The 14587-nt window shown below is 38.0% G+C and overlaps 1 protein-coding gene across 9 annotated transcripts in view; it reads left to right on the top strand.

Moving 5' to 3' along the window:
* CREB5 (cAMP responsive element binding protein 5) overlaps positions 1-14587 on the top strand; it is a 268806-nt gene that overhangs the window by 155897 nt on the left and 98322 nt on the right. The window contains exon 1 of one of the 9 annotated variants that reach the window (XM_088150729.1): positions 5763-5883. The exons of the other annotated variants lie outside the window; for them this stretch is intronic. Coding sequence (XP_088006855.1) covers positions 5837-5883 — 47 coding nt within the window. The 5' untranslated portion in view covers positions 5763-5836. Of the gene's footprint in view, positions 1-5762; positions 5884-14587 lie in introns of those variants that run through there. 9 annotated transcript variants of the gene reach the window in all.

Genomic DNA, 14587 nt, shown 5'->3' on the forward strand with positions numbered 1-14587 from the left:
AATACCATCCAGCTGTGATCTAAATTTGAGCTCTCGCACCAGTTTTTAAAATGTGGAGAAGACATTCCAGTCTCTGCATTATGGTTCAGAACTTTTTTTTTTTTTCTGCCTGCAAGTACCATCCTGGGATCTCACCATAATCCCAACACTGTTTTTTTTCCCCCCATAATAAGTTTGGCATTCCACTTCACACTGAGACTTATTCTATCTCAATCACTGTTTAGCCTTTGGATAAAAATTCTCTATGGTTCTGTCCACCAAAAAAATAGGACACCCAGGTTGAACTGAGCATTGAGTAACTCCACATGATTTTTGCAGTGGTCTGTGACCGAAAGGGTTCACTGAAAGCAATTTGCAGAGAAGTCCTTAGGAAACCACCTGGATGGCTATTTTAAATTAAAAAAGGAAGAGATGCCACTTTAAAAAAAAGAGGGTTTTTTTAAATGCTAGGTTTAAGTCTTTGTACATATGATAGTAATTAAAGCTTATTTAACCCTGAAATTTTCTGGCCCTCATGATTCCATAGGGAATAGAAGGATTTTGGGGTTGAAAAGAAAAGAAATAATGTCTGTAGAAAAAGGAAACTTCCCTCAATAGAGAACAATTATTTTGGAATTATTTAGCCCATATAAATGGCTTAGAAATACAGATTTTTTAAACAATGTACATGCAGTTTAAATACTTTCAGCACAGCTCCTTAGTTCATAAAGACTTAAGCTGATTTGACACCTTTCTAATCAATGAAATTGACATCAAGTGAAAATGAAGCATATCAGTTTGTGAACTGAAGCTCTAAAATAGCAACGTGTCCTGCATCGATTACACTCAGCAGTGGAACATTTGGAACAAAAATGGGCACTGACATTGATTCCTATCCTTCATCTTAACAATATTTATAGAACTTATTTTATTGAAAGTTTTATATTCACAACTATGCTTGTAGACAGGTGTGTAAAAGTGTTTTCAATTAAAAAATGAGGCATTTAATAATGATGAATTCATATATTAGGGTTATAAATATTTCAGATGTTACTCATGGGTTAGCTTCAGCTGATCTTGCCAAATAATCCTAGAGTGATGTGATGTTCAAAACATAGATATTTTGGTTGCATAGACACTCAGCTTGCAGCCAGAACCCTGGAACTGTAACTGTGCTTACATCAGACAGCTGTGATGTCTGCCCCACCACCCTTTCCCTGAGGAGGAGAATGGGAGGGGGCAGTAAACATTCCTCAGCTAGTCAACTGTAGCTGTGGACACTGTTCTGAGATGGATCCTTTTAGAATTAAATATCTTTTGCCTATCCCACAGCTCCATTCACATTTATCTGGATATTAAACATATGAAATTTTCAAGACTCTGAAGGAAGTGATAGAATGAATACACTTAATATGCACATGAAAAGATGCATATTTGGTATTATATTTGAGCGGAATTTCTTCTGGACTACAGGAAATTATTAATCATTGACAGGTCACAGGAAGGAAAATGGGGAAACGGTGTTTCCTGTAAGGGAGGAGGAAAGATCAACAGACTTGGAAAATACCTGAGCTGGAAATAACTTTTTCATGCTCTCAGACCAGTGTCAATTTCATTTAAATACTTTTAAGCATTTAACCTTTTTGAAAAACACATGCTGGTTTACTGATTGAGAATTTATCTTGAATTAAGTCAGTTTGCCACTATACTATTAAAGAGCAAGCATTATTAAACTGAAAGTATCTATATCACAATAGGTCTTTTAAAATATCATATGCAGCTGTCAAACCTTTTATTAAGCTTTTATTAATTTTGTGAAACATATTAATTCCAATACAAGTTGGAACACACTGATTTTGATATTTGCCTGAGTCAACAACATTCCATTCAAAATCCCTTTGATTTTGAAAGAGTTCTGCAATATAAGACAATATTTCTAAATACTAGTTAGTACAAGCCCAGTCACACACATTTTGCACAGAGGCATCAAGCTTAGAAAACTTTATGAATCTAGAGATGCTTTGTTCAATACCTCTGATAATATTGTACTAGAACTGGACCAAAAAACAACAACAACCCAGCTACCAGGGAGGTGAGGTAGTTTAAGATGCTGGACTAAGTCCAGGGGACCAAGGTTCGAGCCTGTCCTCTATCACAGAAGCTGATTTTGGCTATCTCTCAGTTCAACCTACTTCCCAATTGGAGCGGGAAGAAAGGTGGGATATAAATCTAACAAATACACAAATTTTAAAAACATGCAAAGGGATTTCTGGGCATGGCAAAAAATGGACCATGATGCATAGTTGTTTCTAGAGGTATATCTTAAAAATACATCTTTATTTAAGATGTATTAAGTATTTATTTAAAAATACTTCAGGAGAGGTTTTAATGCAAATAAAAATACATAGAGAGTTAATTAGTATGTGAAACAAATGGAAATATATTTTTGATTCCAGTATTATCCAATTCTAGACAGCATCCCTGGTTACAGCTAGAGCTCCTAGCAGATCAAGGCTAAGTTAAATTATGCATCCTAAAGATGATCAACCATCTAATGATGCAAGATATTCCCAAACAGGAATAATTTTTCTGAGCTTAAGACCTGAAAAAAGTACTAACCTCTCAACTTTTTAATTTTTTTCCATTACAACTGACGGGGAAATTGAGAGGGAAATCTACCACCTATGGATGTGTGCAACGTATTTAAAGCAGCTTCTGTGCACCCAAACCTGACATTTAATAATACAGGTGTATGTTCAATTGTGATGGCATGTTGTGTGACAATTATAGATTTATAATGTATCTTTAAGAAAAAGAACAAGTAATATCTTAGCATTTAAAATACATAGAATGGCCTGTCAAAAAAATTAAGACAAGTCTTTAGCTGACGGTGTGATTTTTGGTACTAACAGAAAAAAGTTGCAGACATGTCCCTGTAGTTGCATGCCTTATGAATTAAAGCTTTCAGTTTTAAATTGTTTTGCTTTGATTCTATTTATGTACCCTCTCTAGACATTCTACCTACATTAGAAAAAATGTTAGAAACAATTTTTTTCTAAGCTTCAGCTGCAAAAACAAAACAAAACAAAACAAAACATCCTTCTATATTAATTTACATCTTTCAGACCAAACTTTAATATTTTCTCTAAATATTTAGTACTGCTCTTAAACCTACATACATAAGAAAATTAATGGAAAATTCATAACTGAAGGGCTATGTTTTCACAATTGTTATAATTCTTTTATGTTATTTATACATTAATATCCTTCATTTAAAAAGAATCACAATCCCTTTTTTCTTTGAGAAAAAGCGTTTCTATGTTGTGGAAGTAGGCTGCAATGCCTGGAAATAAAAGAAAGGTTTAGAGTGATTAAACATATTTTTATTATGTTACAAAATATGAAAAATCAATAACTAGTCACTGTGACAAAAGATGAGTTATGTAGGCCAGTGACACAGTGAAGCAAACTTTATAACAGCTATATATGATATTGTCAATTTACTGGCTCTAGTGGCGCCAGTAATAATTATAGCTGATCACATCTAATGCACAGTGCTTTCACTTGATGAATCTGTCATATTCCAATGTAATACAGTATTGACATTAATCCAGTTTGGTAGATCCAAAACACAGGACATGCCCACCTTTATTTCCCTGTATTCATAGGTGATTATCCATGGAGATAGCTAAAATTCACAACTGAAACCTAGCCATCTGAGATAATCAGCACTTACAGCAATGATATATTCTAGGAATTATGTGATAGCCCTTGCCCCTCAACCTGAGAAAACCTGATTTATTTTGTGGAATTCTTTTTCAGTGATACATTTATGAAAACTACTATTTGTACCATCATAGCAGTTTTAAAAGACATTGTGTTTTATCAATATATGTTACATTCTTCCTTATGCCACAGTTAATTTCCCATAAATGTGATATTCCTTTTTTTTAACCCCCCCCCCCCCCCCCCGCGCAATTTTGGTCTTCACAAATGCTGTTGTAAAAGAATAGAACTAAAATGCAGGTGTGTTGACTCTCTGTCCAAGCCTCCTTTTATTAAGTGTCATTGGATATATAGACATGCAATTTTACACATCAATCAGTTAATTGGGACAGGGCTATTTTCTCAATGCTTTCAGACATCCAGAAGAAAAATCTCTTAATTGTTGCAGATAATTACATAACCACTGCTATAGCTGACATAGCAATTACCAAGTATACTTATTTGGGAACAGAGATGCATGTTATTTTAAGGCCAAGGGCTACATTTGGGTTATGTTTTGTGTGCCATAATCCATAAAAGTAGATAAAGCCATGACAAAGAATGTAATTTAACTTTAATTCAAAGTTATAATTTAAAGGGCCTTGAGCCTACAGTCAAGGCTTTGGGGAAATGGATGCAATCCAAGGGCCCTGGGAGATTTAACAATCAAGACTGTAACAACTCCACCCATGTGAAAACCAAATCAGAGCAAATGGATTACTGTTGGAATGTCCACCTAGTTTACTGAACATTTTTATCAAGTTAAATGGAGACAAGAGTAGGAAAGCAGTGCTTACAACAGGTAGACGCAAGCAGAGGAGGAAAGTAGAAACACACCTTTGCTTATCAAGTCACATCAAGTGCAATATGCAGCATCAGTAACATTGTCAGACAACTATGAAAAAGGATTTGAGGAAGTATCTGCCTTTTTGGCAGCTATGGTGCCACTAGATAATTTTAGACCAGAAAGTAAATTGTTTCATTGGGGGGGAAATAACATTTTATAGAGCAATGGGATTTGGCAATAAATGATTTATTTTAAAAAACAGTATTTATAAAAGGAAGAAAATCAACATTGTTAGCTATATTCCTGGGCTGCCCTCCCCCAATAAAAGAAAAGCAAGGCTATCACCAGTTCTGGTGCAGCACAGCATTTGAATGTTTGCCCAGATGATGACACCAAAATCATATTAGAGAAGAAAGGTCTCTCCCCTCTATCCCCAGTTCTTGGGCTCTAGACTTTGCCCTCAGGTGCAGCTGCACCACCGTCTGTAACCAGTGGTAGTAGGGGGGCACACCGGGAGTAGCTCATGTGAAGATGCTACTCTCAGAAGCAGCACTTCTACAAGATAACTGTACCCTGTAGGCTCCCTTCATTTTCTGGAGAGCCTCTCCATTACTTAGGAAGGGGGAGCTCAGTTTGCTTTTAAGGCGAGGGAGACGCTTCGTCGCAGGCTTGTCCCGTTCGTTTCCCCATCGAGCCCAGCATATTTCACATAGTTCTGCCCTCGTGTCCCTGCTTGTTCCGCTCCGTCTTCTTTTCTCAACCTCCCCCTCCGCGCGCCCTTTTCTCCGCTGAGGTCCCGAACGCGCGCGAACGACGCCTCGCTCTAGACGCGCGCGTCTGAAAGAGCGCTGCACCTTCCGACGGGGGGGGGGAGTTGTACGTATCTCCGACGGCCCCCATGCTGGGGGTTTGCTTCTGATCTCCTACACGCAGCTGCTTTGGCCATTCTGAGGCGGCACTGTTTCTTTTTCTGTTTACCCGTTTCCAATGGCAATTGCACCATCGAAGTCTCTGTGTGTCTGGAACTTCGCCTGGGGCTGTTTTGGTTACATTGAAGGTTTTTTGTTTTTGTTTTTTTGCTTCGGCTGTGCCAGATTTAAATGGTGACTTCACTAGCACCGAGCTAAAAAGGAGAAGGGGAGGAGGGAGGCAGCGTACGGAGCAGAGGGAGCAGGCAAGCAAGCGAGGGAGAGGGCCAGAACCATTACATCATCATTTGGACTGGAATCAAATGGGAAGGATATGACTCACTCGGGCTAGTTAAGCTTTGGCTCAAGTTCTACGTACACTCACTCCAGGGCTCTCATGTTCTGCACCTCAGCAGGGAATTCAGACCCAGTGATGTCCATGAGGTTTGTTTTTAATTTTCCTCTTCTCCTTGCTCTCTACCACTCGCCCCTGCTACTATCACCACTTCTCTCCCCTGTGCCTCCAGGGTAGTGCGTTTCCTCTTTGAAGACGCCCTCTCGCCTTTCCTCCCTCGCCCTTTTTCTGCTCTTCGAGTTTGTTTGGGATTATTCTAAACATAAGCGAAAGACTCTCTGGCCACGGCCGGGCGAGGATCAGTAAACTTCGCGACAGAAGTTTCTGTGCCGTTCCCTCCTTCGTCCCTAATCGGAGGAGACAGGGAGAGAGTTAAACTGCAGGGACCAATCAGTGGGATGGTGATGTAATGGTGGAGCTGCAGGGTAGTTAAGTAATGTGAGACCTAGGGGGTCAGGGTTGCAAAGCATTTACCTGCTCTCAAGGGGGTTTAAGTTTATTATCAGTTGCAGCGACTGCAACTGGCTTCAGACAGCAGCCTCTAATTATTTACAGGCTCTCCTTTTTAATCTTTTATTATTCGAGGTAAAACTATCGTACAGTGTTTTTCTTTTCTCTCCATCCCCTTTTTATTTTTTTTTTCAATCCCAACCTGATATTATCACAGCTGCAAATTATTTTCTGCCAGGTTTTTACACACACACACACACACACACTTTCAGAAAAGTAAGGGGAGGCTGTTCTTGAAATGCCACTGGTCAATTTGAGATCAGTTAACTGCTGTCTAGTAGAGTGCATGCATAAAAGGTTTCACATTCTCTAGGAGATAAATCATTTAGGAATGTGATTTGTGTAGCATGTCCCAAAGGTGCCACTCAGGGTTTTAAGCTAATGCTTGGCCAGCCCGGTTTTGCAAGCTTTGCAACCATTTATTTGTGTCAGTGGGGCAACTTAGGTTGGTGTGATTTCAAGATTGTGGGTCCTTTAAGATTGTGTTCCTTCTTTTGGCTGAAAAATAAAACGCTACCCCCACCAAAAAGCAAATGAAACAAAAAAACCAAAAACCTGTTTAAATAAAATACTTAAGTAGGTAATTCTCAGGGTTAGGCAGGGCCATATGAGGCTTAGCTAAAATATAACGTACCAAAGACTCATTTATTAAGCCTTCTAAAATAAATTATGTCCGTTGGTTTTGAATAGGCTGATCTGATTTCTTTTGGAAATTATTGTTCTATAATATAAGGTGGTTACTCTTCTTCCTGTGTTTGGGTCTGTAATAAGAACCATGAAAATGGATGGGCGTAATGAAGATGTTCCTTGAATGAGTCTGGATGTGGCCCAATATCCAAGCTATACAGTTCAAATTGCAGTTGAACAGTCTCTATGGGGCTTGCTAGAGTCATGTGTGCTGAATCAGCACCTTCTGATGCTAAAAAAAACAATCATTCCTTGGAAGTGTTTTAAGCCAACAGTTTAACAACAAACAATATCAATATTGTTAACAATATTTTATAAACAAAATGTATACAGGCTAGAAACTCTTTAATTTTTACACTTTTAGAAAGCTAGTAGAATCTGCTTGTATGTCATATTATGGCATACCATATTAACTCAGGTTATGATAAACTGAGTAAACAGTTTTTTCTTCACAATCAGCTCTTTGCCCTTCCTTATAGCCAAGTTTGGACTTCCTAGTACAGATGGCACAGCTGGCAGTTTTAACACCAGCTCCCCTTGTTGCTGCTTCTTTATCTTTTCTAATCATTCAGTATGGGGAGGTTTGCAGGTCAAAAAAGTCAAGATGAAACATGCAACATGCATTTTAAAAATGGCCAGAGCTTTGATCGCACTGTTGGGACCACCATCCTAACTTTTTTGACCACCTTGTGCAGACCCCCCCCCCCAATTCAGTAAGAACAAGGAGAAGAATGTATTGTCCTTTCCTTCTGAGAGACGATGGACTGGGACCATGGAGAAGATTTGAGTAAATAGGTAGCAGCAACAGTGGCTGGAAGGAAAAGGGTTCATTCAAACAAAGTTGGCACCTACCAATGGAACAAACTTGATTGATACATGTTTAAGCATGGTTTTACTGGACAAGCCATAACTGGCTGAAGTCACACAATATGCTAGGCCATAAACCATGATTTACAGATGACAGTGGCTGGATTTGTGCAACATGCAGTGTCAATCACAAACATATTACAGCTTAGCACAATTTGTGAACCCAGCCAATATTGACTATATTACCAGTTCATTTTATATGACAAGCTTCCATAACCCTGCTTCATAGACTGAACTATCTGCCTAACTAGAAATAGGTAAAGGTGATCCTTCTCTCTTATATGGCTATTGCTTTCACTTTCAGAGCTAAGTGCCTATCATGTTTTGCACCATAATTAGAATTAGTTGTGCCAACTGTGTAACTAATGATAGTTTGCAAATTAATATTGGTTGAGGTATAATAGCAACCATAGTTAGTAGTTTCAATTCTGAAAGGCAAAGATGAGAATGTTGTTGGGTATGTACCTAATCTTGGGTATGTGTATGGTTGCTGATCCAAGTTGACTATTGTATCTATATGAGATTTGAAGTGAGCTGATCTGTTTAGCTAGTTACTGGCTTCCTTCCTGAACAATATTCATAACAGATGAATCTGTAGAATGAGCAACTAAAAGGCAGTGGCCATAATGTGTTATGCCAAAAGAATCTCTGCATGAAAGAAATTAATTAAATATATATATATATATATATATATATATATATATATATATATATAGAGCTTTTAGGTTACAACAGTCACCAAGTTATATCAGAAATGGGGAAATGTTACAGTTATCTTTTGCTGTTGGAAGCTAACTGTTCTTATAAGTTTGGCTGGTTTTTAAAACACAGCACTTCCTGAAGTTTCTAGTTAACAAGGAACTAACACACTGTTGGTTAAATTATAATGCCAAGATCACACATGGCACTCTGGAGTGTTCCTGTGGATAAAATGGCCATAGGATGGCTTTCATATCAGAGCCTGATAGTCACCCTGACTGAAATTCAGATGTGCTAGATTTCAATTTCCAAAATATATGCTACCCTTGGGATTATGATACTTGAATCCTACACATCTACAGTTTTATCTAATCTGCAGCTTCAAAAAAGGATGTGTTTGTAGTTTATTCCATTTCATTTAACTTCTTTCCCCCTTATTTTAAATCACATTTAAACAATAGGAGACCTGATAACAGGGAAGAAAGCGTGCAAGAAGCATACAGTATGCTAAGCTCTAACCTATCCAGTTAGTCTCAAACAATCAATTTGAACTCTGTTGGAAAGGAATTACTCCAGGGTAAGTGTTTCTCCAGAGTATTTTAAAGAGGACATTTCCTCAGATATGATTGACTGCAAGCAAAATAAAAAATTAGTTAGAACATTGGGCTAATCAATGGACTTACAACTAGGACCATAAATAATTTGTTTCGATCATTCTGCTATGGGTGAGGTATGATTAGGCAAAAACCTGCAGTAAAAGGGAGAGGGTGGGTTAGAAAAATACTTAAAGAAATGTACAAAATCAAAATTTCTAGTAAAATTAACACGCAGTTTTGACTAGAAAAATTAACTATGCTTGGCAAGCTGGAGGAAAGTTGGAGGAGAAATGGATAATAAGGTGAATGCATGAGATCAAAGAGATTGCAGGACTATCTTTGGAATAGCTACTGGTTATTATTAGGGAAAGGTCAACATAACAAGCATTTATCCACGTGGTCCCCAGACATCAAGCCTGACTTAGTGGCACCTAACTTACTTATTATATATTCTGGTTTTCTACTATAGAATATCAAGATGACTAGCAACATCAGAAAGTCTAATTCCTTGGTAGCAACTTAAAGAGGTGACAGAAATTGATAACATTTTGTCAAATTTGGATATAGCAAGGATTAGTAGAAAGATATCAGTGATGCTTTAAATGCCTGAACCCTAAAGATATATTTTTATTACACTAACTTTTTATTGCATAATTACATTCACTTTTTATTACATAAACCCTTACATATGCCTACTGCCACACACCATACATACACACATACACTAATTGGACTGCTTGTATACAGTGGTACTTAAAAGTTAGCAAACCCTTTTGAATTTTCAATATTTCTGTATAAATATTACCTTAAACATGATCTGTTCTCCACACAAATCCTAAAACTAGATAAAGTTAACCCATTAAACAAGTGAGTCAAAACCATTATATTTGTTTATTGATTTATGGAGGAAATGATCCCAAGCTACAGATTTGTGTGTGGCAAAAGTATGTGAACCTTTGCTTTCAGTAACTGGTTTGCCCACCCCCCTGGCCAGGCAGCAATAACTGCAACTAAATGTGTCCTATGACCGTTGATCAGTCCTGCACATTGGCTTGAAGGAATTTTAGCCCATTCCTCCTTACAGAACAGCTTCAGTTCAGAGATGTTGGTGGGCTTCCTCATATGAACTGCCCTCTTCAGGTCCTTCCACAACATTTCTATAGGATTAAGGTCAGGACTTTGACTGGGTCATTCCAAAACATTAACTTTGTTCTGCTTTGACCATTCTTGGTTGTATGACTTATGCATTTTAGGTCATCTTACTGCTTGACCCACTTTTCCTTGAGCTTCAGTTCACAGACACATACCCTGACTTTTTCCTGTAGAATTTGCTGATACAATTCAGAATTCATAGTTCCATCAATGATGGCAAGCTGTCCTGGTCCAAAGGTAGCAAAGCAGGCTCAAACCATGATACTGCCACCACCACATTTCATAAGGTTCTTATGCTGGAATGTTTGGTCTTTTGCCAAACATAATGCTTTTCATTCAAGCCAAAAAGTTCTATTTTGGTCTCATCCATCCACAGAACATTTTTCCAGTAGCCTTCTGGCTTGTCTACATGGTCTTTCACAAACTGTAGATGGGCAGCAGTGTTCTTTTTTGAGAGTAGTGGCTTTCTCCTTGCAATCCTGACATATTCACCATTGTTGTTCACTGTTCTCCTGATGGTGGTCTCATGAATACTGACATTCGCCAATGCAAGAGAGCCTTTATTTCCTTAGATGTTACCCTGGACTTCTTTGAGACCGCCCAGAGTATTACACACCTTGATTTTGGTGGATCATCCACTCCTGGGGAGGGTTACAATGGTGTTGAATTGCCTCCATTTGTACACAGTCTGCCTGAGAATGGACTGGTGGAGTCCAAACTCTTTGGAAATTGTTTTGTAATCTTTTTCAGCCTGGTGAGCATCTACAATTGTTTTTTGGAGGTCCTCAGAAATCTCCTTTGTTTGAACCATGACACACTTCCACATACCTGTGTTGTGAAGATCAGACTTTGATAGTGAATACCCAGAATTCTGTTTTTTAATTAAAGCAGGACCTCCCACACTTACACCTAATTATCATCCCATTGATTGAAACACCTGGACTCTGATTTCCTCCTTCAAATGAACTGATAATCTTAGAGGTTCACATACTTTTGCCATACACAAATATGTAGCTTTGGATTATTTTCCTTAATCAATGAACAAATATATTGTTTTTGAAGCATTTGTTTAATTGAGTTCTCTTTATCTAGTATTAGGATTTATGTGGAGAACAGGTGATATTTTAGGTCATATCTATGCAGAAATAGTGAAAATTCAAGATTGTTTTTGTACATGTTAACTGTAGTGAGATTATTATATGCACAAAGATGGAAAGACTCTGAAATACTCAAAGTGAAGAAATGGTTGGTGAAGATGACAGAATTTGCAGAGATGGCAAAATTGACTTGTTTGATTAGGGAAAAGACAATAACTACATTTGTTAGTGACTGGAAACCCTTTGTGGACTTTTTGCTGAAAGTGGAAAAAAATGAACTTGTGATTTATGGGTTTGATTATTAGAAAGGGTAGAATATGGAAAGAATGGAAAAAGAATAAAATATAAATGCATATATGACTGCTGTAAGGAAGATCAGAAGCTGTTACTTTATATTTTTTTTTTACTTTTTTTCTTCTTTTCTATCCCTTTTATTACTTTCTTATTTACTTACCACTTTTTCTTTAAATTTGTATTTTTTATTCTGTAAATAATTCATTCAATAAGAATTAATTTTAAAAAAATTCAAAAGGATTCACAAACTTTTAAATACTACTGTATGTCACTTTATTGGATGTGTCTAGCATGAACTATGAAGAAGTAATGCTGGATGCATTTAATATTGCTTACAGAAATATTGCTTTATTATAGAATACTGCTTATAGAAAAGCTTACATATTATGCTATATACAGAACATCAACTGACTTTTGTAGTCTGTAGAATATGTATTGATATTTCTGATATCCAAGAAGCAACCTGGAAACTATATATGAGATCATGCCACTATAATCAATCTGATATGGAATCCCATACTGAGATTCCATCTTTAGAACGTATATGAAATAAACAAGTATTTACTTTATTATGCATATAAGCAACCAGAATGGCTTTTATATCAACAATAACTATGGGAGGTAAATACAGTGGGGCAAAAAAGTATTTAGTCAGCCACCAATGGTGCAGGTTCTCCCACTTAAAAAGATGAGAGAGGCCTGTAATTTTCATCATAGGTATACCTCAACTATGAGAGACAAAATGGGGGAAAAAATCCAGAAAATCACATTGTCTGATTTTTAAAGAATTTATTTGCAAATCATGGTGGAAAATAAGTATTTGGTCAATATCAAAAGTTCATCTCAGTACTTTGTTATATATCCTTTGTTGGCAATGACAGAGGTCAAATGTTTTCTGTAAGTCTTCACAAGGTTTTCACACACTGTTGCTGGTATTTTGGCCCATTCCTCCATGCAGATCTCCTCTAGAGCAGTGATATTTTGGGGCTGTCGCTGGGCAACACGGACTTTCAACTCCCTCCAAAGGTTTTCCATGGGGTTGAGATCTGGAGACTGGCTAGGCTACTCCAGGACCTTGAAATGCTTCTTACGAAGCCACTCCTTCGTTGCCCGGGCGGTGTGTTTGGGATCATTGTCATGCTGAAAGACCCAGCCACGTTTCATCTTCAATGCCCTTGCTGATGGAAGGAGGTGTTCACTCAGAATCTCACGATATATGGCCCCATTCATTCTTTCCTTTACACGGATCAGTCGTCCTGGTCCCTTTGCAGAAAAACAGCCCCAAAGCATGATGTTTCCACCCCCATGCTTCACAGTAGGTATGGTGTTCTTTGGATGCAACTCAGCATTCTCTCTCCTCCAAACACAACGAGTTGAGTTTAGACCAAAACGTTCTACTTTGGTTTCATCTGACCATATGACATTCTCCCAATCCTCTTCTGGATCATCCAAATGCTCTCTAGCAAACTTCAGACAGGCCCGGACATGTACTGGCTTAAGCAGGGGGACACATCTGGCACTGCAGGATTTGAGTCCCTGGCGGCATAGTGTGTTACTGATGGTAGCCTTTGTTACTTTGGTCCCAGCTCTCTGCAGGTCATTCACGAGGTCCCCCCGTGTGGTTCTGGGATTTTTGCTCACCGTTCTTGTGATCATTTTGACCCCACGGGGTGAGATCTTGCGTGGAGCCCCAGATCAAGGGAGATTATCAGTGGTCTTGTATGTCTTCCATTTTCTAATTATTGCTCCCACAGTTGATTTCTTCACACCAAGCTGCTTGCCTATTGCAGATTCAGTCTTCCCAGCCTGGTGCAGGTCTACAATTTTGTTTCTGGTGTCCTTCAACAGCTCTTTGGTCTTGGCCATAGTGGAGTTTGGACTGTGACTGAGGTTGTGGACAGGTGTCTTTTATACTGATAACAAGGTCAAACAGGTGTCATTACTACAGGTAGCGAGTGGAGGACAGAGGAGCCTCTTAAAGAAGTCGTTACAGGTCTGTGAGAGCCAGACATCTTGCTTGTTTGTAGGTGACCAAATATTTATTTTCCACCATGATTTGCAAATAAATTCTTTAAAAATCAGACAATGTGATTTTCTGGATTTTTTTTCTCATTTTGTCTCTCATAGTTGAGGTATACCTATGATGAAAATTACAGGCCTCTCTCATCTTTTTAAGTGGGAGAACTTGCACAATTGGTGGCTGACTAAATACTTTTTTGCCCCACTGTATATTTATTGTTTGTTTACGTTTTAATATGAACTCAGTATGGTTTAGTTGAATCCATGGGATCTCTCCATATACTGACAATATTGTATTTAGCACAAAAAGATTGCAGTGTGGTATCACCCTTAAAAACTTGTCTTTTTGAAGGATCCTTCAGCCTGCAGTCCCATTACTATCGAGCCAAGAAGAAAGGAAAGAAAACTGCATTGAATCTATAGTACTATTTTGTTATTAGTTATTGGACTTTTATCTGCTTTTTAAGCAGTCTCCATAATCATTCATGCAATATAGTTGATTTATTTAAAACAAATCTTAAATGCTTAAATAAAAACAAACAAAATATCTATAAAAATATACCTCAGTTCAAAACACACACACCTGTGTGCACCTTGTGCTCTTCCTTTTCTCAAAAAATAAGTTTTCCGGCTTGGCATTTTTGCAGGTGTTATGGAATACTCCCAATCAAATGTTAGGTTTTACCTTCAGAGATAGAACAAACATACTGGGTCCACTCTACATAGTGCTTTCTGACCGTCCCACTAGATACAGCAGATTGGGCATGCTCAAGTCATCTCAGTGAAGCAGAAGTCATCTGGTGGGTCATACGAAGCATGCCTCCCATGGAACAGCCTCCCCTGGGGATTCTTGGCCTAGCCCTTTTGGCTTT

Source organism: Python bivittatus, unplaced genomic scaffold (assembly GCF_059951505.1).
Source record: "Python bivittatus isolate LINGU-HERP-01145 unplaced genomic scaffold, Pbiv_v1 ctg000610_np1212, whole genome shotgun sequence".
Lineage (NCBI taxonomy): Eukaryota > Metazoa > Chordata > Lepidosauria > Squamata > Pythonidae > Python > Python bivittatus.